At 46.9% G+C, this 20,941-nt stretch overlaps 1 protein-coding gene across 1 annotated transcript in view; it reads right to left on the minus strand.

Moving 5' to 3' along the window:
- Positions 1-2,199: 2,199 nt before the first annotated feature.
- The window catches only part of LDAH (lipid droplet associated hydrolase), a 77,977-nt gene continuing 59,235 nt past the window's right edge, over positions 2,200-20,941 (minus strand). Inside the window, exons 6-7 of the mRNA XM_090280948.1 lie at positions 17,997-18,079; positions 2,200-5,111 (exon numbers count right to left, since the gene is read on the minus strand). Coding sequence (XP_090137074.1) covers positions 4,911-5,111; positions 17,997-18,079 — 284 coding nt within the window. The 3' untranslated portion in view covers positions 2,200-4,910. The remainder of the gene's footprint in view (positions 5,112-17,996; positions 18,080-20,941) is intronic.

The raw sequence follows: 20,941 nt of genomic DNA on the forward strand, positions 1-20,941 counted from the left end.
TGAAGTGAATACAACCCTAACCTCACAGGACTGTGAGGCCTCAAGGAGGCGCCATGATGTGGGGTGAGCTGCGGGTTCTTCCTCTGTCTGGCCTCTTGCTTCCTTCCCCAGACCCAGCCAAGTTCCACCGGTCCCTCTGGCTCTAGGAGCAGCTTCCTCCCTCCTTCTCTCTCCAGGAGCTGGCTTTACAGAGCCGTGGCATCACCAGTCTTGCCCTGGATGCCTCAGGTCCGGTGGGAGAGGACAGAGCCACGTCCCACATTTGCACCCCTCTCCCCAACGCCTGGACCAGTGTGATCACTCACCTACACCTCTTCAGGACACAGGCAGGAATCCTGGTCCCCTTGAAAGTGGACAGCTTCACTGCCCTCTGCACTGCTGCAGGGCAGCTTCGGCCTAAGGCCTCAGAGATGCATTTGTTCACAGAGCTCACTTAGTTTCACAGGTAGTTCCAGCCACTGATGGCTCCTGAAACCCCACCCCCCATGGGAAGGAGGAGCCAAGTATATCCTCTCTTGCAAGAGAAGGCTGGGAACAAAGGTGGTGTCTGGTGTCATTTAAGAATGGCTTGGCTTCCTGCATCTTTTCTAAATGGACCATAAGCCCTTCCAGGTGATGTTGGAGCCCCTGGGGCTGTCTGTGTGTGTGTGTGTGTGTGTGTGAGAGAGAGAGAGAGAGAGTCCTGCATGGCCTGGGGCCAGAAAGCTGAGCCAGGTGAGCAAGTGTCCCCCTCTTGCATCCACACTCACCCCCCAATATAAACCAGAAACGCTAAGACTGCAAGGATCAAGTTTCAGGCTGGGGGACACAATGCATAAACCAAGTATCATGGGGTCCTCCACTGCACCAAAGAGAAAGTAAAAGAAAAATAGGTTTGCTATCATTTTCCTTTAGGTACCGTTTCACAGAGCATTGCCATAAGCCGGACGGGATGCTTAATATCATATGCATAACCTTACTTGCCCCCATTTATTTTTTAAGTATATTTTATTGATTATGCTATTATAGTAGTCCTGGTGGTGGTTCCCAGAGTGGGTGGGTTTTCGTACATTCTAGGACTGTGGGGGCCCTTTAACCTTTAACTGGGCTTTTCTGAGAGACCAGCAGTTTCTTCCACCACCCCAACCCTGACTGGTCTTTACAGCTAGAAGTGAGGAGCTTTATTCTCCCAACATTGGAACCCTGGGCTGTGTGGTCTGGCTTGGGGCTGGGATTGCTGGCACCTCAGGTGTCCCTCCCGGTTTTTATCCACCACTCGTGAATGTGGGACTCCCCTTCCAACGGTCACCTTGCCGCGGCCACACTGTGTCCTCTCTGCCTCGGCTCCGTCTCTGCCCCTCCTGCCTGGGTGAATGTGGCTTGTTTAAATCCTTGTGTTGTTGGACTTCCATATAGTTCAATTTTTTGGCAGTTCTGCGTGTTTTTTGTTTTGAGGTTAGTTGTGCAAGGAGGCGAAGTGTGTCTACCTACGCCTCCATCTTGACCGTAAGTCTATCATTTGCCCCCATTTAAAACAAAGAAAACCACTCCCCAAATCCCAAATCCAACAACTGAAGTACTTTCATAGATGAAGAGACAGGGGTGGGGGTGGGGGATCGTGTAGGCCTGGGGTGAGGTTCAGGGATGTTAAGTCTATGTAACATCATAAACCTATTAAATGACAGGTCTAGGATTTGAACCCTGATCTCCATTTACTGCTTAGAAGAAACTCACTTTCTGGAAAAGAAGCAATGAAAGGCAGACACAAAAGGAGAAAGCATTTTTAAAAAATCATTATATTTAAAAAATTTCAAAATCATCTCAAATTTACAAAAGAGTTGCAAGTAAAATACAAAGGATATTTTTTCCTCTGAACTATGTGAGTAAATTGACAGGCTGTTCCCTCGCCCCCCAGACGCTTCAGTGTGTCTTCTGTACAAACAAGGACGGTCTCCTCCTCTACATTGGGACCACTGAAATCAGAAAGCTAACATCTCTTCTTCTCAGCTCATCTTCAGACCCCTTTCAAGTGTTGCAAATGGTCCCAACAATGCTTTTTGTAATAAGAACCTTGAATCCAGAATCAGGTATTGCATTATATTGTCCTGTTCTTTTAATCTGGAATTAAATTTAATTTGGATACAGTGTAGGGTGAAGAAAAATCAAGCCTTTGGAGGTCCCCGACTGTCCAAGGGTTGAGTGAAGACGACGCTGAGAGGGCCCTGGCTGTCTTGGACATCAGCCGCAAGAACCGCGGGGCTGTCTGCCCTGGAGAGCCAGACCCAGGGTCCGAGCAGAGTGAGAACCGTGGGCGTGGGCCATCCTTCAGTTCAGGCTTTTCACTCACACTGGATAACCATGTATGAAGTTACATCTTTGACAAGGGCCATTTATGCGGCTATCTAGGACATACAGGCAAAAATGCTTCTGGCAAAACAGATTTCCTCCATCGCTTGTCAATCTCAGCCTTTTATTTTTAGTATTATAATAGTTAATAATAATAATAAGCATTGTTATAGCCAATCTTTATTAAGATGCTGTTGGCCAGGCATGATGCTAAATGCTTTAATTTTATCATCTTCGTTAATTCTTCCGATGGTATGAGGTACGCTTTATTATTAATCCTATTCTACAAATGAGGACAGCGAGGCATGGAGAAATTAGATGAAGTTGCCTACAAATTGCAGATTGTAAGGCCTCAAGAGTTCCCGTACCTTATCACCTCGTACATATGCACAGAGACATTTATAAAGTCTTTTGTTTAATTCCTAATGAAATAAAATGAACTTCAATCTCCTGAAATCTGATTCTTCCTTCTCTAAAAGAAACACTGAGAAAAGTGACTTTTCAGTTTCACGGAGACTCTGACCTGAGCCTCACTCAGGAGGACTGTTTGGATTATATCCCTCCTCCCCCAGCACATGGAGACCCGGCCAGGCAAGCTCGTAAGTGCTGGAAAAGCATTTATTTCAAAACTTTACTTGGTGCTTAGATGATAAACAGGAAATGAGATCCAGTAATATTTTACTTTATCATTTTACAAGCTCTGAAAAACAAAATGAGATACAGTTTCATACACGTGGACTCTTGAAACATGGAGTAATGTAAAATAACACCAAAAGAAAGCTGGGGATGCTAGTCTTTATTTCAGTAGGTAGGATTCACCCGGTACTTGCTCCAGTGCTCAAGTTAGTACTACTGAGCACCTTTCGAACGCAAGGCACGTCTGAGCCAGGAGTCCTAGCTGCTGACATCAGATCTGTAGAAGGCCTTCCCACGCAGGTGCCAACAGGGAATTTGTGTGTGACCCTATGTACTGGCTCCGCTCTGGAGCCAAGAATATTCCTTGCCTGGGGCTTGGGTCTGCACGTCTGAAAAGTCATTTGCTCTGATGCAGGAGCCCTGCCTGCTAGTAACTGGTTCAACCCTCACCACAGGGCTGGCATTATATCGGGGCTGAATGTTTCATCGGGGGGCTTTAGGTTTTAAGAGGAAGGCCAACCTCCCATTGTCCTTGAGCCCGAGGGATTCCTCTAGGAGAAAACCAATGTTTCTGATCTATGGTCACTCATCACTGCACTCAGGGCGATTTGTTGGCTCCCAAGGTCCCAGGATTGAGTCACTGTGGGGAAGGCGGCAATATTGTTAGTCCACTCTAGGCCAGAGAACAAGCATCTTCGCTACTGGATCTCAAGGTGCGTACAGAGGAGAATTTACATAACTGAATGACTTGTTCTGATTCATTATTAAAACAATTCCTTTACAACTGATATGCTAATGCAGAAATGGAACACTCATTTACAGTAGTGGTAGTCCTCTACTCAGCAATTTAAAGATTCCCTTTTGAGAATTACTTGGTAGAAGGTTGTCAGAAGAAAAGAGTCATAATATAGTTAAGACTCTATCTTCAATGGAATTCTCCGAAAAGAAAGCACAGAAGGGGCAACTGCATGTGGTAGGTACAGGCTGATCCGGGACGGTCCAGGGCCTCCCCATCCTGGCTCTGGAGAAATGGAGGCCGCAGGGAGCTCACAACCCAGCATGCTAAGGTTTAGCACGCAGCCTGCTGGCTGTCTCGTGGCGGGGAGACATAGTCAGGATCCTTCAACAACTCTTGTCTGCTTAGTTGAGCAGAGGAATGTCTTGCAAACTTGATTCTCTGCCTAATGCAAGTAGACCAGGAAGTCACACTCCTTGGGGAAGCTTCTCAGAGGGGGGCACAGGCTTTGCCTCTCCTGAGGTTGTCTGTGCTTGGTTGGGCATCTGCCAGTGGTGGCCGGACAAAAGGTCTGTCTGCAGGCAGTCCTGGGACCCAGCCTGATCCTGATGATCTCAGCCAAGACCTCTGCAAAGATAGTTCGGGCTGATCTTTGGCTTCTGTCTTTAAGGGAGACTCTGGTCCACTGCCAAGACCCACTGCTCATTACTTCGGGCTGCTGGAATGTGAGTGTAACCTTCTCATGATCTTCACACACCTGACCATGTACTTAACGTTCGCTGATCTCTTTTAAAACATTTTCTAGTAGCAATTTCATAATCTCCTCTAGGAGAGCCTTTTCTATAATGTAACTCAATTAAAATCAACTAAATTTAGACTTTCTTTTGTCTGCAAGGACTCTGCCTTGCAGACAAAATAAACTGCATGATGCCCTGGGCATCTCTTGCAAACATCAGAGACCTGTGTGGATCACTACGTTCCCGAGTCTTGGGAAACATGTGGTTAAACCTGTGGAATGTTTTATTAACTGTGTTTACTTCAGCCTGTACCACGGGAAGCTGGGAGCTGGTGGTTTTTAATCCAAGAGGTTCTTACTTTTTTTCACTTCTGCATCAAACATTGAAATTAAGCATTTACCTACAGAGCCCACTACTTCCTGCTAAGAGTCAGTACACCTACTGCCTCTCTGTCCCAGATGTCAGTCCTTGTTTCCTTATGCGGTTTCTATTTTGGACAGGTCATCCTTTAGCCAGTCAGCTACCATGTCAGCCATTTCCTGGTAAGAATCGAGGATGAAAGCATGAGGCAAGTTTTTTTCACAGAGCCGAATATCGCCTTCTGGAAAATCCTTCTTTATGTCTTCATAGTATTCTTTTGGACACCAACGATCTGTAGTTCCATAGTAAAATGTAAGCTAAAAGACAAGACAAAAACACTTTATTAGACAACACTTTCGCTTCCAATTCAGCTATGACACCAGCACCCTGCTTTGAAAACAGCTCCTGCGCCAGGCCCTGCGTGCCGATCCCCAGGCTCCCTCCAGAGGGGGGCTCTTCCAAGGCAGCAAGCCCTCACGGTTTGTGGGAGTGAACTCAGAGGCCTCTGATGGAAAGAAGCCCAGGGAGGGAGGGCCTCATGTGACAGGCCACCCACGATTCACCAGAAGGACTCGCCAGCAAAGCTGTGTGTGCTGGGGCTGGGAAGGACTCTGGGGAGATGACAAATGAGAACAGAAAGAGTTACTGAGACAAAATCACTGCTGAGTGACTACTGACCGTTCATTACATACTTAATAGTTTTCACCCAGCCAGATGGTAGGCGTACGGTACATGGTTGTTGAATGCACGCAAAGATGAATCAGGTAGACTCAGGCTTCTCGATGAAATGTGAGCAGAACCTTGAGAGTGTCTATGACATTTCTACAAATAGGCTCACGCGGCAGGAGAGTATATTGATTCTGTGGGGATGTGTTATAATCAATCATACTTCAGGTGACAGCAAGCAGGCTGGAGACAGAACCTTCAGTGAGGCATTACTAAGTCTGATCTATACCTGCCCATCATACACACACACACACACGAATATATGTATATGTATACATGTATATATGTATGTGTTCTTAATACATACATGTATATATGGGTACATATTTATGCACACATACATTTATAATTAAGTACCTATATATGTGTCTAGCTTAGGCTGCTCCCTACTCAAAACTAGATTTTAGTTCTTTTGTATTTCTAAAACAAAGAGGCAACAAAAATGAGATCTTATTCAGAGTGGTACACAGCGGTAATTTCTATAAATAAAAAAAGAACTAAGTTTTAAGGACCCTATGACAGCTGTTATCCCTGAAAAGAAGAGCTACGCCTGGCTCCAGCCCTTAAGTGGCCAGTTACACTCTGGTAGTTTCCATAATACACCAAATTCGCTCACTCACTCAAATCCTTCTCCATTAATCTGTTCAGCAAATACTTAATGAGCATGTACTCTGTGTGAGGAACCTGGAAAATAGATAACAAGACACAGTTTCTGGTGGGGGAAGCCTGGAGGCACCATGTACACAAGACAACCCAGAGCCCAGACGAGGGACAGCTGGAAGCAACCAGCGGGCAGGAAAAGGTTCCCCAGAAAGCTGATGCCCACGTTGAGTCTTCAGGTTGGGGGAGCACACTGTGGCGAGCAGGCCAAGCAACGTAAAAAGTCTGAAGGAGAAAGATGTGCTTGGGAACTGGAAGTGACTCCGTAAGGCCGGAGTGTGGCATGGTGGGAGGTAAGACTGGCAAGGCGGACAGACATCGCATCGTGAAACTCTGTGCCACACCAAGGAGGTCATGCGTTACTCTGAAGTCCACAGGAGCTAGCGAGTGACGTCACACGACGACGTGACGTGATCAGGCCTGTCAGGAGGAAACTTCCTTTGGCTACACTGGTTAAGTGACTGGAGGGGATCAAGTGGTGGGGGAGGGGTATGTGGGGCACACGCGTGATTGCCCGCCGGATGATTGTGCTCTATCGATCATTAAAGTCATTACCTGAATATGAACAGGTAAAACTGCCCTTAGAAAAACACTTTGACTTAACCAATATTTAAAGAGCTGGTTAGTTAAATAATACTTCAAAGAGGAAAATATTTAATGTAGTACTCCAGAGGGTCGATTACTAACAACTAAACATTGGGTTGCACACCTATCCTGAATCACTTCATCGAGATTTTTCTGGTTGTTACCGGGGGTTTTAGTTTTGAATGATGCAAAGTGACCTACGGCTCATAGATTTCTAATTTATTCTCCCCACTCCCTTATTTTTCCTCACCACAACCATTTCTGGGCACTCCAAAGCCCCAGAAAACAACATTGGTTTTGCCATGACTCTTAGCGCAGTGTGAAGTTCTTTTTGCTCCCTGGCGGGCCAGCAGTTGCCTGGTTCTTCCCTCCCCGTGCCAGTTTCTCTAGAGCTCTGAAATGCTCGATCTTACACCCAGCTTTGGCCAGCTGTAGAAAAACACGCTTCCCAAAATCTCTCAGCAACCACTCTGCTACAGCTTCCCCTTGGAATACTGCTGGGAGGACAAGCATCAGTGATAACATGGATTACAGGGTGGGATACCTCCTGGTTTCAAGAGGCATGTCCAAGTAGTTACGGGGCACACACTACCCCTGGCAGGTACAAGGAACCTCAACGCAAAGTGACATCAGTGTGCAAGCCTGTGTGTCACTGAGGAGTCTAGATTCCCATACGTTCATCTGATTTTACTTCTCAATCCTTCTTAACCAGTAACCATTTAGAGTTGGCTGCATTTGGTTACATATGTAAGTTCTAGTGGAGTAATGTCTTTTTTTTTTTTTTTCCAAGTTCTTCTTCAAGCTGTGTTCACTGAAGGGCTCGCTATGAAAATCTTGGCTTACAAGTAAGACACGTGGTTATTCCTAAGGCCTTTACATACACTGGTTCAAGGTATTCCTGTTCCCTATAGATTATTAGTCACAGGCCATAGATCTGAACAGAGGACTCTGCATCTGTAATCTTAAACAGGAAACTAAAAAGTATGGGGTGTGTGGAGGTAGTGGGGGGTGGGGAGGTCAGGCGAAGTGGAAGGAGAGAGGCATGGACCCCAAAGCACAGTGGTTAGGAATGTTTGCTATTGTTATGCCGATATGTAGAAATGAGTAACAACAAATAATAATGAACTGATGAAAGCCGAGAGTAATGTGCCAAACTGTGCTAAACTGTGCTGAGTCCTTATGATCATATCTGGGGAAGGTATTTTACATAAAAGGAAACTGAGGCTTAGAGAGACTCATTTGCTTACATTAAAACAATTAGTGAGTTGTAAAGCTGAGTTATAAATCCAGAGACAACATTCCTAATCAATACCTTTTACTACTATTTACAGTTAATAGTGAACTGACCGATGTCTTTAAAACACAAAACCTGAGGACTGGGAGGTCTTAAATGGGATTTGATAATGGAGCAGGGTAATCATGACAGGCGCACACTCAACCACCTTGACCTCAAGTCTCCTTCCTTCTGGCGCACCTGCCCTGGGGCGGGGGTGGGGTGGGGTGAGAGCTGCTGTGAAAACCCTGGGGCCTCACCGGAAGAATCTCAGGCTCTCAGCAGCACGCCTAAGTGCAAAGGCTTATTTTCCGTAGGTTATTTCTCCTTGGCACTTGCTTTGATACGCATGAGCATTGATAAAAAGCACACGTTATTGAGATGGAAATTATTCTGGACTCCCAAACTGTTGTCATGTTAAATCATCCATTTCTCTGTTAAACACAAAATTTAATTTCCTCAGTTCCAGGGTTTGATTTCCCAGGACTGTGCTTTCCTTTTCGTGTGTTTTCTGCAGTTCGGTGGAATTAGGGTTCCTACAGTCCCTGTGCGCACAGACGTTCTTGTCCTTTAACTCCTGAGGACGTCCCCGAGGAGACATGTCCCTGCAAACCGCCATGGCCTGCTGCCACACAGCATGTTCTATTTCCTTTTTTCTTTTCACTGTTTGCTGCTGAAACTGACAGAGTCACCGAAAACTACTCTAGACTTATCTCCTGTCCGGTACTGGTTAAGTGGTTGGAATTCAAAGGAAGACAGGCTGGCCCTGGGGAAGCCCCCAGCGTAGGGAAAAACATAAGCATGTACAAACTGGCCCTTAAACGCAGCAGGCAGAGAGAGGTATGAACAAAGCCTAGGAGCCCAAAGCAGGAAAACCTGTATTCTGACCTGAGAGTCAGCAAAGCTTTGCTTTTATACATTTTGAGTTGCTGCCTTTTATGCATTAACAACAGAGTTTATTGTAGGAACAAAAGAAATATTGGAAACCATCTTGTGACCCAAGTTTATGAATTTGATTTTGCTAATAACTAAGAAAAATCACTCAACGATATATCAACATCTTAAAATATTAACCATGAAAAAGCCATATACCAAAGTCTTTATCTGATGACACATATATATTATTAAGCCATTTGCGACAACATGGATGGCTCTTGAGGGCATTACGTAAGTGAATAAGTCAGAAAGAGAAAGACAAATACTCTGTGATCTTACTCTTATGTGGAATCTAAAGAAAAACAAACTCATAGAGACAGAGAACAGGTCTGTGGTTGCCAGAGGCAGGGAGTGGGAGTGGGGATTGGGTGAAGGGGTCCAAAGGTACAAACTTCCAGTTACAAGGTTAGTAAGTCCCGGGAATGTAATATACCGCACGGGGACTATAGTTTACAATACGGGATTGGGTATTGGAAAGTTGTTAAGAGAGTAGATCTTCCATCGGCCTGCGAGCCAAGTGTCGCTGGTTCGGTTCCCAGTCAGGGCACATGACGAGGTTGCACGTCAGGTCCCCAGTTGGGGGCGCGAGTGAGAGGCAACCACACAGTGATGTTTCTCTCCCTCTCTTTCTCCTTTCCCCTCTCTCTAAAAATAAAATAAATAAATAATTTAAAAAAAAAAGAGAGTAGATCTTCAAAGTTCTCATCACAGGAAAGAAAAAGTGTAACTATGTGCGGTGACAGAATGTTAACTAACTTTATTGTGGTCATCATTTCACACCATACACCTGTATCAAATCATTATGTTGTATGTTGTACTCCTTAAACTAATACAATATTATTTGTCAATTATGTCTCAATAAAATGAGAAAAAAAAACCATCTCTTCGCTGAATGACCTCTCTATTCAGCAGTGCAGCAGGACAGTAGGCGTCGTTATGAGTTGTAGGTCTAATGAAAGAAAGTTTTTCATTGTCTTAGATTTTATTTATTTATTTGCTGTTTCTTTTGTTAACTTGATGGATAAACTGAATTTTAGACACTCCTTAGAATATAATTCACCATGTAGCCACGTTTGGTATAAGCTAGGTCTTCTCAGAGCTTACGCAAACGGAGCTGGACTCCTGCCGGCGGTGGCTGGGTGACCTGCGCCCTGGTTCCGCGCACCCCAGGGGCTGCCGGGCTCTAGGCCGGAGGGCTTCACACGGCAGGTACACTCCGCGGGGAGGGGCGCCCTCACTTGTGAGGCTGCTCACGCTCGCCATGCAGTTCCAGGGAGCGAGCGTGGGGCCGTGGGTGCACGGGGAAGAGCCCGGGCCCTGAGCCAGGGCCTCCCTGACTGGAGTCTCATTCTCGAAACTATGAGCATTGTTACCTTCGACCAGTTACTGAGCCTCTCTGTGCCAACTTCCTCCCCCACCGAGTGGGGCTAGAAACAGCTCCCTGGTGGGTGGGAGGCGAGCAGATGGGAACACAGCGGACCAGCTCCCTGACACCTTGTAAGCTCTCTTAAAGAGTAGGTGCTATTATGATGGTGATGAGGACGCAGACCAAGGGGCCTGTAGACCCAGACTGTACTGTGGACAGGTAGGGGCCACACTGGTCTAGATTCTTCTCCACGGTGGCAGTTGTGCCTAGGTCAGAGGAAAAAACGGCCACAGGACCTTAAACTAGCTTTTGAGAAAAAATCTTTTCTTCTGATAATATATTTTCTCCTGACATATCTTTTGATAGGTCGGGCTCAAAATATGAAAGTATTAAACATTTTTAAAGCCTAAAACAAAGCGCTTTATTACGTACATGATTCATTCCCCCTCCCCCAATGCTGAGTTCCCCTGAAATGACAGCAGAGAAGGACAGCGGGGGTGGGGGAGGGGAAGAGAAGTCATCAGCCAATAAACAAAACCCCAACCTCGGGTGTGGCTCGCACAGCCCACTCCATGGGTCCTCACCAAGCTTTCCTCGGAAATGAGACCCGCAGTCCGAGCTGCAGTGCCGTTCGGGTCTCCCTGGTCGCACATCTCCCGACATGAAGGAGGGCACCAGCACTCCAGGGCTGGGGCTGCCCTTCCTGAGCCCCTGGGTTCTTGAAGCAGCTGAGATAAGGCCCCCGCTTTCCCGGGCGGTGGGAGGCTTCCTCTGTTAACATTTCATAAAGAGCCATAGCACCCTGGGTGCTAAAGCAACAGGCTTGCCAGCTAAGGTTACGCACCTAGCTCTGTCCCCTGCGTGAGAGCGGGAGAGCCAGCCAGCACCGAGGCAGGAACCCAAGAGCAAGGATGCAGATGCTCAGGGAGGAGGTACACTTTCTCTGCGTTACTCTGAGAACTCAAGGACAACGATGGCATGCCTGCTTTCTCCACTTTTTCTTTCTTTCTTTGAAAGACACCCACCTGATCAGGTTTTTTTTTTTTTTTTTTTTTTTTTTTTTTTTACGCCAAGAAGCAAAAGGTCAGCTATAAAGCAGCAAGTTACTTAGCAAGGGGTTAAATTAGTGCTCATGCATCTAGGCCTCCCTGTTCCCAGCTAGACTTCCAGTCCTGCCTTCAGTTCCGTTTTCATCCCCTCCCAGATTTCCCAGGCTCAGGGCACAAGATGTTGGGTCCTCCAGCGCACTCGTCCGTGGGGAGAGCCCAGAAAGTGCGGGACCCCAGGAAGTGCGGGACCCCAGGAAGTGCGGGACCCCAGCGACGGCCTTCTGCCTCTCTCCTCCCCCGAGTCAGACACTTAAGCCTGGGCCCTGCAACCTTAAAGGAAACCTCTCCGGTAACATAAGCAGCGCCTTCCAGTTATTTAAAAATCGTATCTTCCGGGGAACAGGGGAATAGCAGCCACAAGGCTTTAAAGCTTCCCTGCAGTCTTTCTGAACAACCATTTTTAGGAGCTTGAAGAATGGCTAAGGAAAGGGAAACAGTTTCGGAAATTCATTTTCCGATTTACTTTGTTTCCCGTCTTCCTTTTATCCCAGACTGGCTCAATGACCATTCTTGAGAAAATGAGAATTGAAATCCCCTAAGATTAAACAAAGTGGCTGAGGATGGAGGTGGAAACCCAATCCTTTGTGACCACGGAGCCCAGCTTCCCCTGCACGGCAGCAGTGGGGCAGCGGGAATCGGCACCCCAGGGGAGGCGGCGCGGGCCCACGCGGCTGGCTGCACGGGACCGTTTTCCGTGGTTGGAACAGCCATGCATCAGCAGACCTGCAGAGTGGGGCTCTCTTTTTCTGCGTGACTCCAGCGTAAAGGGCCAGGGACACCTCAGTGTAAAGCCCCTGGCTTTGTCTCTTGCTTACCTGGGAGTGGGGTGAGAAGCTTGCCCCAAGGGTCCACTTTCCTCTGGGGAGGCAGCGGAGTGTAAGGCATCGGGAGCAAGTTTATCCTCCTGGGTCTCTGGTCCTCCCTGGTATCTGTCTCAGGAGAGTGGGAGGTGGGCCAGAAGGTCTTGCTTAGCCAGGTCAGAGCAATGGCCAAGTGCGACTTGTCTGCTCTCTGCACCAGGGTCCTGGGCCCACATGCTGGTAAAGGCGAGGTGCACTGTGCTTCCCCTCACCGCTGATCCTGCCCAGGGGCTCCCTTAGGCTTCCCCCAGGAGCCGTGGCTGCGATCTGCCACGGCACTGCGGCACTGCTGGGTCTCCTGGCTACATATTCAACATCATCAAAATCCTTGTGGGGGAGGAAAAGTTAGCCAAATAATGTTTCTCAGCGACTCAGAGGCACACCTATGATTTAATTAATAATAATAATCTTTTATTGAGTGCTTAGTGCATGCCACTCTTATACAGTATTTATATGAATTAGAGCATTATATTTTTGGAGCAACTGAATGAGAATAGATACCATTATGAAACCATTTTATTGATGAAGATAGGCGGCACAGTGAGGTCAAGTAATTTAACCAAGGTCATATAAGTAAGCAAGCAGCAGGGATGGAAACTCTGAAGACTGCTCCCCAATATACAGCCCTCTTCCACCCCAACCATGCTCCACTAGAGAACACAAGTGCCTACAGGGAAGCTTTCCAGGTCAAAATAACAGAGATAAAAACAAACCTATCTATTTCCAGGATGACTATGACATTTGGAGCAGGTTTCACATTAAACAGGCAGAACTAACACAATCAGCCTCAGACTGAGGCTTGGCAGAAAGGCAGCCCTGGCGAGCGGGTCCAGGGAGCGCTTCTTATGCTCGGCTAAGCGGGACCTGTGCATGTCTGAAGGATTTGCATGCCCAGATCTGCAAACACGGCAGGCACGAGGTTTGTTCCCAAAGACAACATGCACCCCTGGGCTCAGGTGGGCTACACAGAATGGGAAGACAGGCGCGGCAGAGGCATTTCTGTTCCTGGGGACACTGCCCTGTTCCCAAACCACACTGTCACCCCGGCCTGGCCCTCCAGGGGCGGGAGCAGCGCCTCTCTGCAGCAGCCCTTCCAGCGCTGCCTACCATCGTCAGAAAGCTGCGTCTCCTGTGTTCTGCCTGAGAACAATTTCAGAGCCCCGTGCACAGACGGCGATGCTCAGATTCAGTCTGGCAGTAGCACACACCAGCTGTTTCCATCAGCCTAGGCCAAAGACGGTCACGGCAGTTTAGAATTTCCCTCCTAAGTCAGTTTTAAATGAAAACTTCAAGTTTCTAAATCAAACAGTAATTCACTTTCCTACGAATGAGACACACATCCCCTTACAGTTCAGAACGACGACAGAGCACGGAGCGCTGACCTCCTGCTTGCCTCCGACACGCCAGGTGCGTCATAAAGTGGAGCTTACCCCAGTGGCTCCCAGGAGGATTGGGACGGGGTGGCGAAAACGCGCAGTTGACTCTCGTACTCTGGTTTATTCCGTCCTGGTTCTCATTCCCGTCCCTCCCCCTCCATTTCCTTCTTACTCGTAGCTCCTCGCCTTCCTCCCAGCCTTCGAGCTGTGTTCCCCCAAACCAGTCTCCAGGCTCTTCTCCCCTGGTACTGCTTCTCACGGAGGTCACTATTACCCCTGCTCAGGGCACCAGCTCTACGCCCGTCACTGCCAACTCCAATCCAGCCCAGACCACTCTTCCGAGCATCTTACCCCCACCCCCAGCTACCTGCCAGACGTGTGTCCACCTGGATGGCCCACAGGTATCAGGGACAAAAGTGCCCAAACGGCCACTTTCCCAGCCATCTCCCACAACCCGCGTCTCCTTCCATGTTCCCTGTATTGTCACCAAATCTCACACAAAGGAACACCCATAGACTCATCTGTCACCATTCGCACATCCTGTCTGGACCAAGTGCCTCTGACTCCAAGGACCCGCAGGTCCCTGCCAGTCAATGGCTAGAAGTGGCGGTGGTGTGTATGTAATACCTACATCAATACCTACATTTTGTCACCTATAAAATTATGGAAATTTTCAAATGACAGTAAACTTGTTATAGATAACAAAAAATAACTTATGCTCATCACTACAAGTTTACAGTAGTAATTCTGACTGCCATTACATCTCAATATTTAATGTGTTAATAAAAATGTACATATAATATATATCATAAATTTGTTTTTAAGATATTTTGATAACTACGATATAATTTGCTTGTCACTGCATACATTTATTTTATGCACTTAAAAATATTAATCAGAGCAGGAGCCCACACACGAGAGAGCCAAAGAGATCGCTGGCACAATGAAGGCTTAGAATCTACCCTCTCACGACTTCCCTGCCCACCGACCTGGGAGACAGGCACCGACTGCTCACTAGGGGCCACGCACTGTGCTAGGCCCTGGGGATATTGAGACAAGAAAAACACAGCTCCTGACCTCAAGGTGGGTGAGAGGGGGAAGCTGACCAGTTAAGTACCGTGTGGTGAGTGCAATATTCTAAACTGACGTAGAAAGCCATGGGAACCAGGAGGAGGGACATCTAAGCAAAACCAGAGACTGGGGAAGGCCTCTTGGAGCTGACGATGGGGCGGAGTTTAAATGACAGGTAGGATTCAGTGAGGCGAAGAAAGAACACAACCCAATACCACAGGCTGTAAGCACACTCTTCTGGGAACAACTATGAGCTGGAAATAATTGCTCCAGGAGAGGGAAATAACCACGCAGTGCTGAGGCACTGCCAATAAACACATTTTGATATTGTATATTAAGTCTCCAGACCCAGGAAGAAGGCAGGAAGGCAGGAAGGCAGGAAGGAAGGAAGGGAGGGAGGAAGGCAGGCAGACAATCAGCCCAGGAGAGTTTTCGTAGTTAAAAAGGCCACTTTTCCTCAAGAGGATAAAGTTGTCTTCATGTGGACAATGAAAATCCAGGGGCAGAAATCCGAATTTAGAACCAAAGCCTACCGATGATGGTCTGATAGTGTTGTAGAGGGGGTGGGGGATTTAAAAGCCATCCACATGATGCAGCAGAGAGACTGTTTTTAGACTAACTTTCCTGTCGTTCCCTGACTGAATGGCACAGAGATACATTTTTCAGAATTATGTGGAACATTAAATAACTGAGGTATATATTGAGTGATTTTTGCAACAAAATGTGGGGCTCGAAGAGTCTTCACACCAGGCAGTCCTGGATAGGCATGAAGTTTCTGAAATGGGACAGAGTATCCTTGACTGGACCATCTAAAACAGGAATATGTCTCATCTTGGGACGTGGTTTTCAAGTCTGACTCGTGACCAAGGTGATTTGGAAGGTGGCAGGCAATGCCCAGTACCCTGTAGAATTACATGCCCTTGCGGGTTTCCGTATTTTCTCAGGCAGATGGGGACATGTGTTGATTCAACTTTCCCCAATATTAAATTACAGCATGTCTCCTCTCTTCTTCATCACAGAAACAAAGAAGTTCCTGTCTCTGTAACCTTGCTTCCCTTAGAAACCGGAACTGCGTTATCCTAGTGAGGAGCTCAATCTTCGCTGGTACACAGGATAACCAATTAATTGTAAGGTAGTTTTGCCCCATTAAACTAAGCACTGCCCTGCTTCCCCAAAGTGCGCCAGTACACCTAATGCTACCTCAGAAACTGAAAACAAAGTCATTCCCTGGAGCTGGAAAAGTTTGTTTCTCTGATTGTTCCTATGAGCCTGACATGCCTGCCATCTACCATTCTATCCCCATGCTTCTCCCATAAAAGCTTCAGTAAACTTAAAGTCCTGACACGCAGTCACCACGAGCAGGCCTCTCTCTGGGAGTGATGACATCTGCACATGGATCTGACTTAGGGCAGGAACGAGTTAGTGCCTTCCTCTGACCTCCTTCTGAGCACGACACGCACACAGAGTCCAGGAACGAGGAGTGTTTCACAGCAGCCGGCCGGTTCCCGCAGGTGGCAGGACGGGCCTGGACACACGAGGGGCCTAGCCAGTCGGCAAGTGTGAGTCCTGGAAGCGAGCATCTGCCAGCCCGATTATTAACTGGGAGTTGAGCTGTTTTTATGGACTTCCAGCCTTGAGCACTTGTGAACGCATTTTTGAAACAAATTCACTTCTCATTTAACTGAAAAATAAAATACTGTTTTTCTAGTATTTTCACATCCTTCAATGACTGGAAAAAGGTTGAAAGTCCTTCGGAGATCCCCATCTGCCCCACTCAGATCTTGGGTCTTCCCTCCTGAATCCCAAATTTCCATCTCTAGCCAATTGCTATCTGAGAAATATGATGACCACTATGGCCACAGACACACACAAACTGGCATTTTCAAAAGTCCTCTCTGAGTGATGCTACTACGTACAGATCAATATTCTGAAAACATTTTTTAAAGAACATATACACTTCTTGCTTTAAGGTAATCGTATTGGGAGGTAAAAGACATGGGAATTAACACTGTAGGCCAGTTTAAGTCAAGTGTCTCAAAGTTTATGAAGACAGTACATTCTACTTGCAACTGCAGGCCCCTGGGCGCTCAGCAGGGCTGACGTCACTGCTCCCAGCCGATGTCACAGGTCAGCACTAACCATGACACTCTCAATGAGTACAGCCCAAAGGGAGAAAATGGCAGATGTATAATTTAAAATTTCTACTAGCTACACTAAAAAAAGTATAAAGGAATGGATGAAATTACTACGTTTAACTTAATCCAATACGTCTTAAAAAAAAAATCTCACCTGAGGATGTTTTATTGATTGGGGGGAGGGGGAGAGAAACATCGAGGTCTTGTGTGCACCCCAAATGGGGATCAAACTTGCAAGTTAGGTATATGCCTTGACTGGGAATTGAACCTGCAACCTTTTGGTGTACAGATGACACTCAAACCAACTCTGCCACCTAGACAGGGCGAGACCCAGTATATCTTAAAATATTATCATTTCAACATATAATCAATATTCAGAAAGTATTTTACGTTTTTTGGTACTAAGTTTCTGAAATCCAATGTGTATTGAGCATTTACAGTACATTGCAATTTAGACGAGCCACAAACAACCTATTCAGGATGGACAGACAGACGAATGACGCCATGGGAGTACCAGAGCCACCTAAATGCTAGGGTGCTGCAGCACGTTCTAAACCACGGTCCCTTCACAGTTTCAGAGGTTGGTGCTTTCCCACGTGTTTGTGTAAGATCCTAGCATTTGCAGCAGAAACTGACAAATGCTAAATATCTCAGTCTTTGCCTTTCTGCACTGGCTTGTATAGGAAACTGGTTTTGGTGTCAGCTGGACATTTCTGCTCCGGAGAATAAGAAAGACAGGCTCACCGAGTCACCGGGTTGTAGCAATGTTAGTTCTTTCCCAATGTCTTACTTATATTTTAACATAACTTATTTAGTTTATGAGAATTATTGAGAATCTTCTCAGTACAGAGCTCGAGAGAGAAGTACGGATTCTAACAATAAACCCAACCAAAATCGATGAAATAAAATATATTTAATTATGCAATCAGCTTTACTTATTTTCTGTGCAACATTCAAGGAGAGCATTAATTTTAACTAGAAGTAGAACTCTCTATGAAATCTACAAACCCTTGAGGTCTTAGAGAGTCAAACCAATCCCAGCCTTTCACGTTCAGTAAACGTTTTCCCCCGCCCACTTACATCCCTGCAGCACTGAAGGGATTACCTTAGGTAAGTGCTCCTTTATGGTTTCATTGTCTCTCTTCACCACCTGCATCATTTCTTGGCCCCCAAGGTAGGCAACGTTAGCTGAATTAAAAAAAAAAAAAAGAAAAAGAAAAAAGGCAAGCACTTAGAATAGACAGGACAAACACATTGTCAAATTAATTGCGGTAAATCTGGGCAAGTGCTATCTGACGTCAGGCAAGGTGCGATGTCCTGGAAATAAGAGCAGGCCCTGCAAAGGAAGCCCCGCTCCCTCTCACCTGGCTGGCTCAGTGGCAGCGTGTCGCAGTGTGGGGGCCTGATGCCAGATGCCACAGCAGACAACATGGGCGACTGTACCTGATCAACATGCTTTTATGATTTAAGGATCAGAAGCACAACCTTTCGCAGGTAAATCATTAGACACACACATTTTCACGGATCGTTGATAAAGGTAGCATTTCGGAGGAGCAGAAAACAGGGGTATGCGGTGGGCAGAATTCCAAACAACGCAAACACTCCTTGCCCTTCTATCGGCCCCTCCCTCTGAGCGTGGGTAGAACCCATGACTGTGATAACTTACTACTCCCGGACCAAGCCGTGCTATGCAGCGAAGATGATTTGAGGGAGACTACCCTGCCAGGCCCGACCTCATCACAGAAGCCCTCCAAAGTCCGAGCTGGCAGAGGGGGAAGCCAGAGACTCCCAGCACTACAAGATGAAATGCACCACAGCCAGTTTGAAGATGAAATGCATGCAGAAAGGACCCGTGAGGGAGAGCCAGTAAGAAAATGGGAACCTCAGTCATAAAGCCCCACTAACTGGACTCTGCCAACAACCTGAATGAGCTCAGAAGTGGATTTTTCAGATGTGCCGGGGGCAGAAGGGAGGCCTCTGAGGCCCAGGCAACGGTGATTCCTGAGCTGGGCAGGAGTTATGTGGGAGTCTTGCTTTGTGCTCCTTCATGGAGGTAAACATCTGTGTTTTAAGCACTTTTCTGCAGCATCATTGTTGAATTAGAAGAAGTTTAAAAGTTCAAATAACTTGTAAGGAATCACCTTTTTAAAAGTAAAGTTTTCATCAAGGAATGTATCTTACCCCACTTTTATTCCTACTCATGTCCCTTGATAATTTCTCATCTAGGTATATTTAAAAATTAAAAAATAAAAAATTTTATTTATTTACTTTTAGAAGAGAGGGGAAGGAAGAAAGAAAGAGAAGGAGAGAAACGTGCGAGAGATACATCGCACACCCTCAACTGGGTACATGGCCTGCATCCCAGGCATGTGCCCTGACTGGGAATTGAACCAGTGACCTTTCAGGTCGCAGGCCAGCACTCAATCCACTGAGCCACACCAGCCAGGGCTCATCTAAGTATACTTTTTAAAAATAAAAGACAGCAGGATACCAGATGGCCTTTCCAGTGGCTGCCTCAGAGAAGTCATCTTTTTTCCTCCAAAATGCTCATACCAAAACACAGTGATCAAAATAAATAATACCAAACAGAAGTGTAATTTCCTACGGGGAAAACACAGTTCTCTTGGCAATGACTCTCAGGAGCATTCCTGGAAACCAGCAGAATCCAGAGTTTCAAGCACCACAGTGAAGGAAATATCTAGTAGCAGGAGTAATGGAAACAAAAACATGAAAGAAAAAAGAATGATTCAGAAGAATCGTAATTGTTTATTTTTGTTGCGTTACAGATCTAAACATCGGCACTGAAACAACGCACTGGAGTCTAACGTCCTGTTTTACTCCCTGCCACTGTCTCTGCCATCTGCACCATGTTCACATATTACTGCAGGACTTGAGCGCATAGCAGAATGGCTCGTGGTTCGAAACAGCTGAGTGGGGGTGACCCCGCTGGAGAGCGACAGGACACTCTCCTCCAGGTCAGAGGGCGTCACTGAGTTCTCCCAGTGCACAGAATCTACAAAAGAAGGCGGCCTTCTGGGTAGCTCAGCTACCTTGATGTCATTTTGTCTGAGAAAAATCTTAACTCATCTTTCAGTCCAGTTTCATTTATCCTCTGCTCCCTTACCTAGGTAGAACGAACCTCTCCTTTCTCGGTACCACGCGTGCCCTGTATCTGGGTTCATCACAGCCCTTACTGTCGCACATTAAAATTCTCCACCTTTGTCACCCCTACCGTGCGGGGAGTAGCTTCAGGGCTGGGGCTATCTTTCATGTATCATTCTCTGCAGTGCTCTTCTAAGTGCTCGGTTCGTGGCAGGTGTCAGTCAAGGTTGTTCAATGACACACATGAGGAGGGACTCAGAGGAGGTAGCTGGGCTGGTTGGTGTTTTTTTGGGGGGTGGGGTGGGGAGGAGTCTGGAGGAAAAGCCTGCTGTCTTCTTTCAAGTGATGTTAGAGCTGCTATCCCAATGGAGGCCAGAACTGGAGGCTGAAGCACGCTGACATCGGTAGGCCAAGGTGGCAGGGACCGGCTTGCCATGGGGACAAATCATTGCCGCCAGGAGGGAGAGCCCAGGAGCTCCTGTGAAGACTCAGCCACATAACCCACTGCTCAGCGCGGCAAGAGAAAACACCCAGGGAAGTAAAACCACAGTTGATGACAGAACAGGAGGTTTTGGGGGAGATGTATAAACAGCTTTCTGAAGGGGCCGGAAAGCCAAGTTTCCTGCTGTTTTGGTGGCATGTTGATTCTGGAATGGCCCATCGCTTGGCTTTGCCACTATGTTGGGGACACAGAGCTGTTGGTGCTGAAGCGAAGGGAAGGGTGGGAGGCAGGCAGGTGAACCGCGTGAAGTTTGAAGGTGGGAGATGGACCACATGTGGGTGTGCACCCTCCAGCGGGAAATGTGACTGTTATTCTGACCAACACACGACTTCTAGTCACTTTGACTTCTTTTAAATGGCTGCCGGGTTCTATATGTCCAAAGTAAATACCACGAGTATATACAGAGAAAAACCAACCTCTTTCAAAAATGCGCATTATGAGATTTG

This window comes from Furipterus horrens, unplaced genomic scaffold, assembly GCF_987537825.1.
Source record: "Furipterus horrens unplaced genomic scaffold, mFurHor1.1.pri manual_scaffold_6, whole genome shotgun sequence".
NCBI classification, from domain to species: domain Eukaryota; kingdom Metazoa; phylum Chordata; class Mammalia; order Chiroptera; family Furipteridae; genus Furipterus; species Furipterus horrens.